At 44.4% G+C, this 13,564-nt stretch overlaps 1 protein-coding gene across 6 annotated transcripts in view; it reads right to left on the bottom strand.

Moving 5' to 3' along the window:
• DACH2 (dachshund family transcription factor 2) overlaps positions 1-13,083 on the bottom strand; it is a 251,444-nt gene extending 238,361 nt beyond the window's left edge. For 2 of the 6 annotated variants that reach the window (XM_077185954.1, XM_077185959.1), the window contains exon 1: positions 12,469-13,082. In XM_077185954.1, the coding sequence (XP_077042069.1) occupies positions 12,469-12,956 (488 nt within the window). In that variant the 5' untranslated portion in view covers positions 12,957-13,082. Of the gene's footprint in view, positions 1-12,468 lie in introns of all 6 variants that reach the window. The other 4 variants (XM_077185958.1, XM_077185955.1, XM_077185957.1 and 1 more) reach the window with 4 other exon arrangements.
• Positions 13,084-13,564: the final 481 nt, after the last annotated feature.

Raw genomic sequence — 13,564 nt, 5'->3', positions numbered from 1 at the left:
ACAAAGCAAAGCAATCTCCTCCTCCACAAGAGATCCAAAGCCTTGTGTTCATTCAGTCTCCTCTGCAGTCTTACACTGGCTGGGTCAGGACATTGTGAAAAACCAACAGCAAAAAAAGGAACTTCCAAATTTTGCCCACAGCCAGACAAGCAAACTAAGCAGTCAACCTAAACAAAAACACTCTTTGCCCACCTACTGTCTGTAAACTTGTTTACTTTCACTCAGATTCTCACAGTGCTAGATGCTACAGAGGATTATTCTGGAAACAACCTGACATCATCAGATAAACTACTTCATGTGCATAAGATGCTAAAAAGAGCTTCTAACTAAAAAGCAGAAGAGTAAACAGTAGGATCAAAAACCCCTGCAAACAAACACCAATATCAAAATATGGTCAAGAAAATTTTCAACTTTGAGCTTAATAGACACTTCTAAAGTTTTAAAGACAACTCAGTGACCAGCACAGCAAATGAAACCTGTGAGTGGTGTCTGCTGTTTGTGTATTGAGTTATTGTGTTGTTTTTGTGAATGACAGGTCAATCTAGATGTGGAGGAAAGATGAAGCTGTGTGGCCACAAGAACCTGAGGATGTCAAAGAGAAATTCTGTGACAGCCAAGGAGGGGAAATCATCATCACAGACAGAACAGCACACTCAGACCCTAATACAACAAACCACCTCAATGAAATGCAGTCCTGCTGGAATAAGCCCCTCACATAGCTGCCTTACATGTGAGACTGAACAGCAAAGATGCTCATCCCTGCCAGGCATTTAACTTCTTATTAATAGCTAAGTTTAAAAAAAAAACACCAAAAATATGGCATTTACTATCAGAAACTTCACATGAATGAATTAAAAAAAGTTCTCATGAAGACTTTCTATCCAGATGAGAATACACCAGTGTTAAAAACTGACCTCAACTGACCTTCACTCAGTGAACACAAGTTCTTAAAAATGGCTTTAAAAGTCTAATGCCATAATCTGAACTACTCCATTGCACTCTCTGTATTACTGGGAAAAGATGACTACAACAAATGTCTCACCAGCATTTTTTGTTTTGCTTCCACACCAACAGGAATAGAGATTCTATCCTTTGAGGACAAAAGATGGAAAAACTAAGATGGAGCAGTTATTACAGGGCTGTGGTTGTGGGGTGGGAGAGGTACATGCACACTAAAATTCTGAAGAAAGCATATTTAAATAGGGCAAGGTAAGTGAATGACCAGAAACCCTCTACCTTAACATGCAAGAGAAAAGTCATTCACAAAACTGCAAGACAGAAATGTTCTCAAGGTCCAGCAAGAAGAGATTTGTTCGAACCAAAAGTCAGTTGTGTGGCAAGCAAGGCAATTCATAAAAACAGAGCAGAAAGAAGTGACAGCAATTCTGGTTGTGAGACAGGAAATCTTAGTTCATAGAACAGCAGGATCAATTAATGCTCTTCAGCACTGCTGGCCACGGGCACCAGTGAGGTTTGCAGAGTGTTCCAGCAGCAATTCCAGCCAAACCCTCACTGAGGGCTCCTGCAAGAGGCACCACGGCTGCTGAGAGCAGCACATCTGGGCACGGCACACACCTGGAATGCAGCAGGGCAGCACAGGGTGCAGCCAGCCTGGAATGAGCTCTCTGCAAACAGCCAGACAGCCTGGCAGAACATAGAAATGATTTTGTAATGGCAGGGTGCTCAACTCAAGGTATTCAGATAAGTCACCTATCAGGTACATGAACTGCCATATAAAAAAACCCAACAAATAAAAGCCTTACAAGCCAAAAGACTCCCCAAACTGACAAATTCATCTTTCAGCAGCAAGCTCATACAACAGAGGGAACAGAACACCCAGTTCATTACCCTGGGTCCTGTTTCAGTATCCATATTCTGCTCTTGTCTAACTGCCAGCATTCTACCACCTCACTCTGCTCTGTTTTTTTTATTGTTGGTTTTGGGAGGTTTTGTGTTTGGGGGAGGGGTTTCAGTTTTTCTTGTTTAGACATGTATTTTAAGTCTCACTGGAAAGACTTGACATTTTTCCTGCTTCTATTTTTCAGTATTATCTCAGCAGCTCTTTAGAAAATTGCCCTCCTTCAGCACACAACAACATTTAAAAGTACAGGGAGGAGAGGAGGCAGCTGCAGACACCTGCAGCCCTGAAAGAGAGATGCCTTCATCAGCCTCCCAGAAAACAACAGGGATAACATTTCACAGACACAGGACATTCTCTGATTAACTGTTATCAAAACAGTCTATTAGCTAAGCATGTAAAACTTGCACTAGGCAAAAACAACTGCTGCACATGTAAGAAAAACCATAATGCAGAGTATTTTAAACATGCTGATTAGAGGTTCTAAATGAAGCTCAAAATATTTTTTTTTCTTTCAACTAACTTTATCTTCTTAATTAGCAACTCTTAAGTTACTGTAACATACAAGTAACTAAATCCCCCTACTGGCACAACCTCTGTGGAAAAGTCAGGGAAAGGGAAAGTCAGCTCCTCAGCACATGCACACACACAGGATTTCAAGAAATTGCTTGTGAGACAGAGATGGCACGAGATGACTTGGTTGACTCCCAGAAAGGACAAACACAGCAGCAGTGTCTGTACTGACCTGCCTGAGTGACTCCTCTGCAGGGCAGTGACCCCAGCAGTGGCTGCCTGTGACATCTACTCCCAGATCCCACGGAACCCAGCCATCCCAATAAAATCTTTCTTCCACAGCACAGCTATTTCTACTCTGCAAATCAGTTGCCCAGAGAGGCTGAGTCTCAATCCTTGCAAATATCCAAAATCTAACTGGAGACAGCTCAGGACAACCAGCTCCAGCTGACCCTGCTGAGACAGAGGAACTGGTCTGGACCACAGAATCCCAGAATGGTTTGGGTTGGAAGGGACCTTAAAGCTCATCCCACCCTTGCCATGGGCAGGGACCCCCTCCACTGTCCCAGGGTGCCCCAAGCCCTGTCCAGCCTGGCCTTGGGCACTGCCAGGGATCCAGGGGCAGCCACACCCTGAGCTTGGCCTTCTCCACTCCCCCAGGTTTGCCCAGCCTCACCTCTGCAGCCTGCCCAGGTCCCTCTGGATCCATCCCTTCCCTGCAGGGTGTGCCCACCCCACCCAGCCTGGGACTGCTGCTGAGGGACACCCCACTGTCCCTGTCACTGTCACCAATGGCTCCATCCCAATGTCCCTGTCACTGTCCCCAATGGCTCCACCCCACTGTCCCTGTCACTGTCACCAATGGCTCCACCCCACTGTCCCCGTCACTGTCCCCAATGGCTCCATCCCAATGTCCCTGTCACCAACACCAATGGCTCCACCCCACTGTCCCTGACACCAACACCAATGGCTCCATCCCACTGTCCCTGACACCAACACCAATGGCTCCATCCCACTGTCCCTGTCACCAATGGCTCCATCCCAATGTCACTGTCCCCAACGGCTCCATCCCAATGTCCCTGACACCAACACCAATGGCTCCATCCCACTGTCCCTGTCACCAATGGCTCCATCCCAATGTCCCTGTCACTGTCCCCAATGGCTCCATCCCAATGTCCCTGACACCAATGGCTCCACCCCACTGTCCCTGTCCCCAGTAACTCTGATGAACTTTTTAAAATTAAAAGTGCTCTGTTTTAGTTCCACTGTCCATGCAGGCTTAAAAACAGCAAAGAAAAAAGTCTTGGTGTTTTGCTGATTTTAAATACCACAAGAGCATCCCAGCCTAAAAGTTCTCTTGCCACAGACTGGACAGAATTGAATTACATGCTGAGAATGTTACTCATTTACATGGCTATGACAAGCACATAAAAAACTAAAGACTTTAACTAAGGACACCAAGATAGCCCACACAGCCCTCTAAGTTTATTTAGCAATTTTAGTTCATGGCCATAGCAAATGAAATTTACACTAAATTTCTGGATTATTCTAGAGTCTCCCTCTCCAAAAATCAACACTGATTTCCATAGTTGAGAGAGCTTTGGAAAAATCCAGAAGTTTAGTTAAAACACATCATACATAAATTTATGTGTATGGAAACATTTTATCAATGAGTATGTGTGCATCTTAATTGCAAAAATCCTATATTAAATATAACTCCTGCTTTAACTTACAGGGGAGCAGAAATGTGTTCTGATAGAATATGAAAACTGATCACAGGAGCCTATGGCTGGGAACAAGAGTGAGAAAGACTAAGAACAGTAAATGCAGAATGCTGCTGAAAAACAGCCCTGAGATTCTTTCAAAGAAAAATCAGAGCTACCTCTGCTCAAAATACTGTCATCCTACCAGAGACAGAAAGGATGAGGGGGTGGCATTCCAAGGAGGCAGCACAACCTCCTGGCATGGAGCTCATTTCTGTGTCTGAGCACAGGAAACCCTCAAGTCTTGCAAGCTGTGAGATGTCTCAGGTTGAGCCTTGAACAGAATAACTGCACTGGTGATGCACAACGTGACATATTTCAGTACATTTTAGTCATGAACAGACTGGACTGACTTTTAGACCAAATTAGTAGGTAACATCTTGATTATACAAACATACTTCTCACAGCCCCTCAAGTAATTTTTCCTCTGTTTTACAAAAGAAGCACAATCAAGAAAGAAACTCTAAAATCATTACAGGAGATGACCTCAAAATTCAAGATCTACCCAACACTTTTTATGTCACACACAACTACAGCCAGTGTTAAGGGCAACTGAACCATTTAACTGAAAAGTATTTCAAAATACTTAAGACTTCACCTGATTCACTGACACAATACATCACAGAAGGTACCCAGCTCAAGGAGCAGAGTAAACCAGTTGACTTGCTGGGAAAAACCTGAAGGAACATATATTAAGGATCTTTTCAATACTTCCATTCCTATAAAATACATTTCAATACTTCAGTGACTACATGCCAAATCCTTAACTAATACTGTCACTGGAAACCTTCAATTAATGACAATATTAATGGAGCTTTATGTAGCATAGATAATAGTGCACATGCATAATATAGCAAGATACCTCAAGTTTTACACATTAGTTGTAAAAGGCCCATTAATAAGGAATAATCCAATAAAAGCTCTGTTTGTCATGGCATTACCATACTTTTTAGTGTAAGAAAAAAGAGTCTCCTTCTTAAATAACTACTAAATGCTTGGGGTTCTAACATATTGCTGCAAGCTATAATGGTTATAACTGTTAATCCAATACACCTTTTATACAAACCCATAAACACACGAGTGGAAAAATAGCACAGATGTTCATCTCTAATGCAATTTCCATTCAATTTCCTAAGTGCAGTCCCTGTGTGCAAACTAGCTTAACGTTATGTTTAGCTTGCAAATTCTTTTAATAAATAATGAATGCAATAAAACTGGTAGATCAATGGCAAGCTGAGAAATCATAAAAAAGCCTTTTGTGCTCATGCTGTTGCCGATTTCAAACTTTAATCCAGCTACAGATCAATAGTACTTTTTCTTTTTAACCCATCCCATAGATAGCAGACAGAGTGGATGTAGGTTAAATGCCAGTACCAGATATCAATTTCCAGAAACTTGATAACATCAGGCACAATTGCAATCGAACATTTTATACCTTATCATAGGAACAATATACACTGCTAAACATCACACTTTAAAGCACTGCACAGTAATAAAGGGAGCACATTAATTGGGTTTGGTTCTTACTTTCTGGAGAAGTGGTATTTGTGAGTGAGTCACCAAAGGCTCTGACATAATCTATTTTAATGAGCAAAATGGGCTCAGCGGGTCAGGATGTACTGACAAGGGAATATAATCTCCCCACGTCTGCTGGTGACAATAAACTTTACACACACGCACACAAAACAACAGCACGGCTGCACTACCAAAAATTAAAGGCAAGAAAGAAATTTCTGCTTTACAGGATTCGGATATTGGAACCTTCTGGGGCAGGTATCAAAGTACATTAGTTAATAGGTATCAGTGTTTCTTACAGGTTGTAGAGTGGAGGGAGAGGGGAAACCCCATTACCGAGACACTTTGGATAACCCTGTTTTACCAAGAGGGAACAAAGATCAAAAGCTTGTAGCCCCGAGGGACAGTTCTAATATCAACCAGGATAAATCTAAATCACTAAGAATCATTACTAACTAACATACTTGTGCTTGGGAATGCAGGTTTAATCAGAACATATAAAACCTTGCCTTGGCTTACACCAAAGGAACACATCCCAGACAGCAGGAACTCTGAAGCAGCCTCATTATGTTTGGGTTTGATATTAGTACTGTGCATGTAAATAATCATTAAAATCGCGCATTTCCATACACCTACAGGTTTTATTACACTGATAATCACACAAAGAACTTACAAATGCAACCAGCTGGGAACTTTCCATGTATTTTAAAGTAAGGGTTTGGATAACTTTGTTTGTAACTTCAGAAAATTCGTAATTATCACCTCTGGAAAGGCACAAAAGGGATTCGAGATCCTACATTCAGCAAGTACAAGATCAGACCCAAAAACACAGGAACATGTTATTCTTCCAAAAGCAGGGGTCAGTAAACATGCCCCACCTTTGATGAGAAGGGCTCAGATCCTAGAAACATTTTTAAGTTCTTTGCCCTTGTACTGGAAAACAGACCCTGGCATGAAAGGGAGGTTCACCTCAGCGAGGTCAAAACAGACTTTACAGCCCAGATTTCAACACCTTTTTAATACTAATGCTGACAAACAGCCCTTACAAAACACCAATTCCAGCCTGAAAGCGGTGAAATAAACAAGACAATTCTTTAAAACATCTCATGAGGCTCATTTGAAATATTTACTGCAAAATTACTAAGGTAGGTAGAGACCAGTTTGTCACTCTGAGGCCACTGCCATACAATAAAAGGTGATTCTTTAATTCAGTGTGTTTTGCTGTGCTCCTGAGCCCTACCAAAGTTGGTTTTCCCTGCCTTTCAAAGCAGGGCACAAACAGAGGCTGCGTGTGCAGCCACAGCCCCAGCGTGAGAATAATTCCCCATCCACAGAGCTGGTCCCTTCTGGAGGCTTTCTGAGTATAATGCTATTGCCACACATTGATATATTGGTGAGAGAAAGGCAAATATAACAATGCTAAAGCTTAAACTCATTTGAATAAACTGTGAATTTCTATTACATATATTGTTTCCTTTATCAAATTGGAACTACTGGAGCAAGAATACCAAGAATGCCAACATAAATCTAGATCCGTTACAGCCAGTTTCTCCAATTTATTCTCAGAAGCCTTAAAGACAAAAAGTCAAAGTTCTTCCGTGTCAAGGAAAGATTAGGAAAAGGAACATTCCTGATAATTTTAAAAATGAAAATAAAAGCATCACAGAGAGAAATCAGGTTTAAAAAACGATTGCACAAAATACTATTTTATCCTCTAAAGAAAAACAAAGATGACCACGAGTGGTTTAGTAAACAGTAAGGAATAAAAGCTGTGCATAGCCTATGTGGGAAACAGATCTTCATTATTCATGGCAGAGTACTTTACACTTTGTGCTATCTTTTTCTCAGAATTTAAAACCTTTCCACAAAGACACGTTCCAGCCTTTTATAGTTTGTGTTCCACAGGTTCTGTCCAAGATAATGGATACCAGACTAAACTGACCTGAAATTAACAGTGATCAACAACTTCTCCAACAGATCTGGCCCTACATGGTGAGTAGCAGCAGAAACATAATAAACAAGTATTTTAAATCTAACAGATGTTGAATCCAGACATACCCAACTTTAAAAGAAAATTCTTAATGAGGTAAAAAAGGCAAAAAGAAAAGCCTTACTTCAGCCTGTAATCAATTTGGACACGATGATATTCTATTTATAGCAATACTTTTAACATGTTCTAGTCTTATATTATTTATTCGTATCATTCCTATTACAATGAAATATTAATGTTGAGAAAGTGGTTACTCTATTAAGGAGCTAGCCTATGTTTAGATTTTAATATTGATCTCCACTATTTGGGAATAATTAATCATTCTGTAAAATCTGCATTTGCCTGCGTTACCATACGATCAGAAGTTTAGCATCTTCCCCCACGATAATGCCAAGATTAAATTTATATTTTGACCTATTCCTAAAGGCAATTTAGTTATTCCAACAGAAGGGGGAAAAGGGGATACCGCCACTTTAAAAGCTTCAATCTCTTTGACATTGCTGGCAGTGTATGGGAACATTAATGCATCTGTCATGATAACAAGCTAAGAATAACATCTAGACATCAAACCGAGCAGAGAATCCATCTGAAGTGATTCATTCAGATCTGTCTCATTGATTTATTAAACACAGGGCAACATCTGCAGCCTCACAGAGCCGCTTGGCGAAATTAATGCAAGATCAATTCAAATGGAAAAAAGTGCAAAAGAGATAAATCAAAACACAATTTGCATGCAGTTCCACAATCAGGCTTATTGGGTGCAAATGCTCAATTTTCCTCCCAAAGCAAATGAGTTTAAATGTTGTTTTATCTTCGTAGAATTGTGTGATTTGAAGTGACAGTGAAGAGTTCTGCAGGTTGAAATGGTGAAAAGAAAAAAAGGAGAAGAAATGCTTGCAAAGACCTTTTGAATATGCAACAAGAATATCATTAATACCTAATTGTTTAGCTTTTTTGTCTTTGCTACAAAAACACAGTATTTTTCAGTTGTAGAAGTCTCAGTAGAAAATTACATATGTATTATGCATATACACATGCAGGAATCATACAAATACTCCATTTTGGAGGAAAAGCATGTTACCCTTCAAATGGGGAGCAGCTCTAGTGCTATGAAGAAAGAAGGGAGTTTTAATCAAGGGTTCTCCAGATTAGATATGCATCTGATGAAAATATTCAAGTATTTTAGGAGTTTTGAACAGGCACAGACTTTCAAGATACCCAAAAAGAAAGAGGGATTTTTTTCCAAAAGCAAAACTGCATCGCTCAGAAAGTGGGAGAATTCCTTTCTCCAGCTCAAGCAGAATCCACTCTGCCAGTGATCTCTCTCCAGAGTGTCTCAAGTGAGCCTCCTCTCCAAGGAAGAGAGGGAAACTGAAAAACTGATCTTTATTTAAAAATGCTAACACCTCCAAAATGCATAGATTTGGCCAAGTCTGAATGCAGGCTAAATATCCACTTAGAGAAAGAAGTTTATGGACAATCAGATGCCTACATTTCCTATCAATATACAGGAAGCTGTGTGCAGTGCTACATGGCTGGATTGCTTTAATTATAATCTTGACATCAGTCTCCTAATAAAAGACAGAGTACTGCTGACTATAGGGTAGCTTTTAATAGTCAACATGACTAGACCCTCATTATCTCATAAAATTAAATGTCTGCATTTACTGCTTAAATTCATTTCTAAAGCCTTTTATTGTTTGTGAATAGCCAAAGTAATGCAAAATATTAGCTTAAATGGTTACTTTAAATCATAAAAAATATGACATGCACTGAAATACTCTTTTCTGGAAAGTATTCTGACCATTTATTGAATAATCCAGACCAACACTCTGCTTTTTCAGTGGCCAGTAGCATCCATCAAATACAGAACTGTGTGGAAGAGCTCGTGATCACATTCATATAATCCTATTTTTCAGGACTGACATATGTACTACCATAAACATGTTCTTACTACAGTTTTAAATTTCCGTTTAAAAATACGTCCTCGTTATAGCCTGCCTTTTTTTTTTAATTAACTAAATGTTATGCTTTACTACTAAATTTAAGCAATCCTCCACAATATAAGTAATATTCTAAGGTATTGCCCATCAGGAGCTAGATTTTGTCAGTATGTTGTACTCACTTGAGGGTGGGACCTGCAATGAAATGAGCAGTTAGTTTCATTTCACAAACCTTGCTCGCAAATTAAGAGTGCACGGTGTTGGCTAAAAATAAACATTAGGGAGATTGTGTAAATATGTGAGTGACAATTTCAACAGTGCTCCAGAAATACACAGGTCAGAGCTGCTGGACAGAGTAACTCCTGCTACAGAACACACACACCAAAAAACTTTCACCCACGGGTGTGTTTCTCTGAAGCTCTTACGAGCTCTGTACACAAACTCAACTAGAAAAATGCAATACAGTAAGCAGGAGAAATAGAATTTATCTTTTCTTCAGTTATATATAATTGATGGTTTGCATCCCAATTCAAAAAATAATTGAAAGTGCACACTAACATAAGGGATGTCGACTTTTACAAGTCAATTACCAGTGAAAGTAATGATACCCAGCATTTCTTACTGCTTTCACTGGCAGCTCTTGAGTTTACTGCAGCATTTCTACAGTATTCAAATAAATACATAAATGGCTACCAAATTTTTACAAATATTAACTAGAAAAGCAATGTACAGTATTTCGAGTTGAGAGCAGTATTTCCAAAAGATCACATATTTTCAAGCCTTTACTTTCCAGGTACAGAACTAAAAACTGTGAGCATGTCTTTTAACAGTTCTACTGCATTTGATTTGTTTGATAGCGTGCACTGCAGTGCTTCCCAGGTCACTTCACAGCAAACAAAAATAACTAAGATTACTCATGTATTTAACTATTTTTACCCAACATTCTCTCCAGTAAGTATGGACTGCTCAAGGGAAATAATAATCTGTAAATAAAATGAGGCATTAAGCATTTAATTAGCAGGACAGAATACAATTAACATTAAGTTACAATCCTTGAACAAAGTTTCAGGTGTGCTGATAACACTCCTGACGCGTTACACCTGAAACCGTGAATGCAAAACACCTGATGTGAGCAGGTTCTTCCAACCAGGGGCATCTTCATGAGGCACAGAGAAGCGAAATGTAAAGGGATTTGCTATTCTCGAACAGGGAAAAATACACAGCACTGTGGGGAGAGTTTAAGCACATTCAACACGTGTGAGTCTGAGCTGAGAGCTCTGCCTCATCCCCAGCCTTTCCCAGGGCTCCGTTCCACTCCCTGCTCCTTTCAGCCCCTCCTGGAGCATCCCTTGGCTCCTCACCCACAGCTCCCCTTCCCACTGCTCCCTGCACTTCCAATTCCCGTGTCCTATCACTCCCATAAGTCTTTGTCAAAGAGAAGAGGGGGAAAAAAAAGTTGGGAAATACAAGTTTTAAACATTTAACACCGCAGCATTTTGCGATTTTAAAAGGCTGGTTGTACAAGAGGAGAAATCATTAGACCGCATCTACAGGCTGCATCATATCAGATCCTCTATTTCCCCAATAAAAAACTTTGGCACGGTCACAGAAATTAACGAGATGTTTTTCTTTAACAATCAACTTTCATGCTAGTCGAGTCTCAGAAACATTTCACAGAAGCATTTACATGTTAAATGTGCCCCTTAGTAATCTAATGTATTGGAATAAAATTAACGTAAGCCTCAGACCGTACTTCCAAACCCATCACTTAAATAAAGCAGTGGGTGTGATGTCATCGAGGTGCCTGACATTGAAACAGGCAGCGGGAGAAGGGGTTACAGACACTGAACGAGAGCAAGGAAAAAAAGCACATAGTTCATATTAACAGACCTAGGAATAAAGTGCATCTCTAAACTGCCACCTGTAATATAAAGTGATGTGAAACAAAGCGATCATTGCGTTCAAGAATAACGCCCGGTCTGCTCCCGCTCCAGCAGCGAGGGCAGGATCAGGCCCCGCATGGCACGAAATTAAGTTATTAAAGATAAAACCCCCGTTCAGGGCTATGGGGGTCGAACCAGTGACACAAAGCCCTCAGTTACTGAACGCGGGCACGCCGCAGGTCGGATATCGCACCCAAAGCTCGCTGAAGCGTCTGTAAAGAAAGTTTGCTGCCACAGAAAGCAGCAGCAGCACGCTGACATGGAAATGTTCCTGGAGACGTCCCTCGCCAACTGCTGAAGCGGGGAATGGGAACTCCGGAGTGCCTGCCTTACACCCTGCCCCACGGCACCAGCGCTCCTGCCGAGCCCCGAGAGGGTTTTGTGTTTATTTAGATCATTATCATTTCTAAAGGCAGCAGCCATGAGGTCACAAACCAGGATTATAACCCCGAGTATGCAGGACCCAGCAGGGATCCGGGGGCTCGGTGACCGAAGCCGGGCAGGGCAGGGGCTGCGGCCGCTCCGGAGCTGCGGGAGCGGAGCCGCTCCGGGGGCACCGGGACCCGCAGCCTCTGCCCGGGCACCCGGCTGGCACCGCCCGCGGCAGCGCCGGAGCACAGCCGCGGGTTCCAGCGGGACAAATGTAACGGAAAAAACTTTTGGAGATTCTAGTTGGGGATTTTTTTTAAGGAGTGTTTTCGGGAACTATCGGCTTTCCCTCTTTGGAGAAAAGTTTGGAGAGCGGCGCGCGGAGCCGCTCCGCTGCCCGGCGGTCCCGGCCATGGCGGGGGCTGATGGAAGCAGGGAAAGTTTCCCGTGTCGGCACCGCCGCTCCCCGGCCCCGCTCAGCCCCTCGGTGCCCCCCTCCCCTGGGACCCGCGCCCCCGCCCCCGGCTGCGCTCCCCGCGGGCCGGCCGGGGGCGAGAGCGGAGCCTGCGCTCACCTCGCGTTGGTGCAGTCGTTGTACAAAGTTTCGAAGTCCTTCCTGGTGATGAGCTTGCAGCGGTTCACGCCGGGCTGGATGGCCCCCAGCCCGCGCAGAATGCGGACCTGCTCCACCGTGCACACCACGGGCGATATATCCAGCCGCTTCAGCTTGGTGTAGACCGTGTGCAGCCCTCCCACCAGGTGCTTGAGGAAGAGATCAAAGACCTGCGGCAGGCAGATCAGCTCCTGCCCTTCCACGAGGAACGAGGCCACCTTCACCCCGTGCAGGTCGACCATCTTACACTCGTTGCCGCCGCCGCCACCGCCGCCCGCGCCGGCCCCGCCGCCGCCGGCCGAGAGGAAAGTGTTGACGAGGTTGTTGGTGAGGCGCGGGGACTCCGCGGGGCTGGAGTACAGCGGGTCCGCCCGGAACAAACCCGCCGAGCCCCCCGCGCCGCCGCCGCTGGAAGTTGCGGCGATGACGGGCGGCGCGGACACCGCCATGGCCGGCGCGGCTCCCCGCGGCTGCCTCAGCCCCGCGCTGCGCTCCGTGCGGTGCCGCCGGACCGCCGCGCTCCCGCCGCCCGCACGCAGCGCCCAGACCCCTCCCCAGCGCCGCCGGGGGAGAGTGACGGCGCCCTCCAGCCAATGCGCCCCGCCCGCCGCCAGCGCCGCCGCCGCGAGTGGCTGCGGGCGCGGGCGGGGCGGGGCAGCGCCGGCCGCGCACCTGGGGCGGGGGGCGTGAGGGAGCGAGGGCAGCGCGCCCCAGCCCCGCAACTCGGGGCAAAGTTTTGGGGGGGACCCTGGGGCCGCGAGGGGCTCCGGCTCCACGGGCTGGGAGAGCGCCCTGTGCCCCGAGCTGTGAGGGGATCCCGCGGGGCTGCCCAGGCTGTGATGGGGTCTCGGTCCCGCGGGCGCTGCCCCGCGCTCAGGGGGAAGGGAGCGGAGGGGAGGCAGCGCTGGGCCCGTCCCCATCTCTTCCCCGGGGAGTTGGAGCGGTCGCGGCTCCCTGGCACGTTTGTAAGTGTTAAAACACCTGTGCCCCGCCGGAGCTGGAGTCACGGGGAGAGGGGTGGCGGTGCCAGGCTCCCTTGGGTACCCGAGACAAACGC

The sequence above is a fragment of the Agelaius phoeniceus genome, chromosome 14 (genome assembly GCF_051311805.1).
Source record: "Agelaius phoeniceus isolate bAgePho1 chromosome 14, bAgePho1.hap1, whole genome shotgun sequence".
Taxonomy (NCBI): Eukaryota; Metazoa; Chordata; class Aves; order Passeriformes; family Icteridae; genus Agelaius; species Agelaius phoeniceus.
This window is presented reverse-complemented; position numbering and strand designations above follow the sequence as displayed.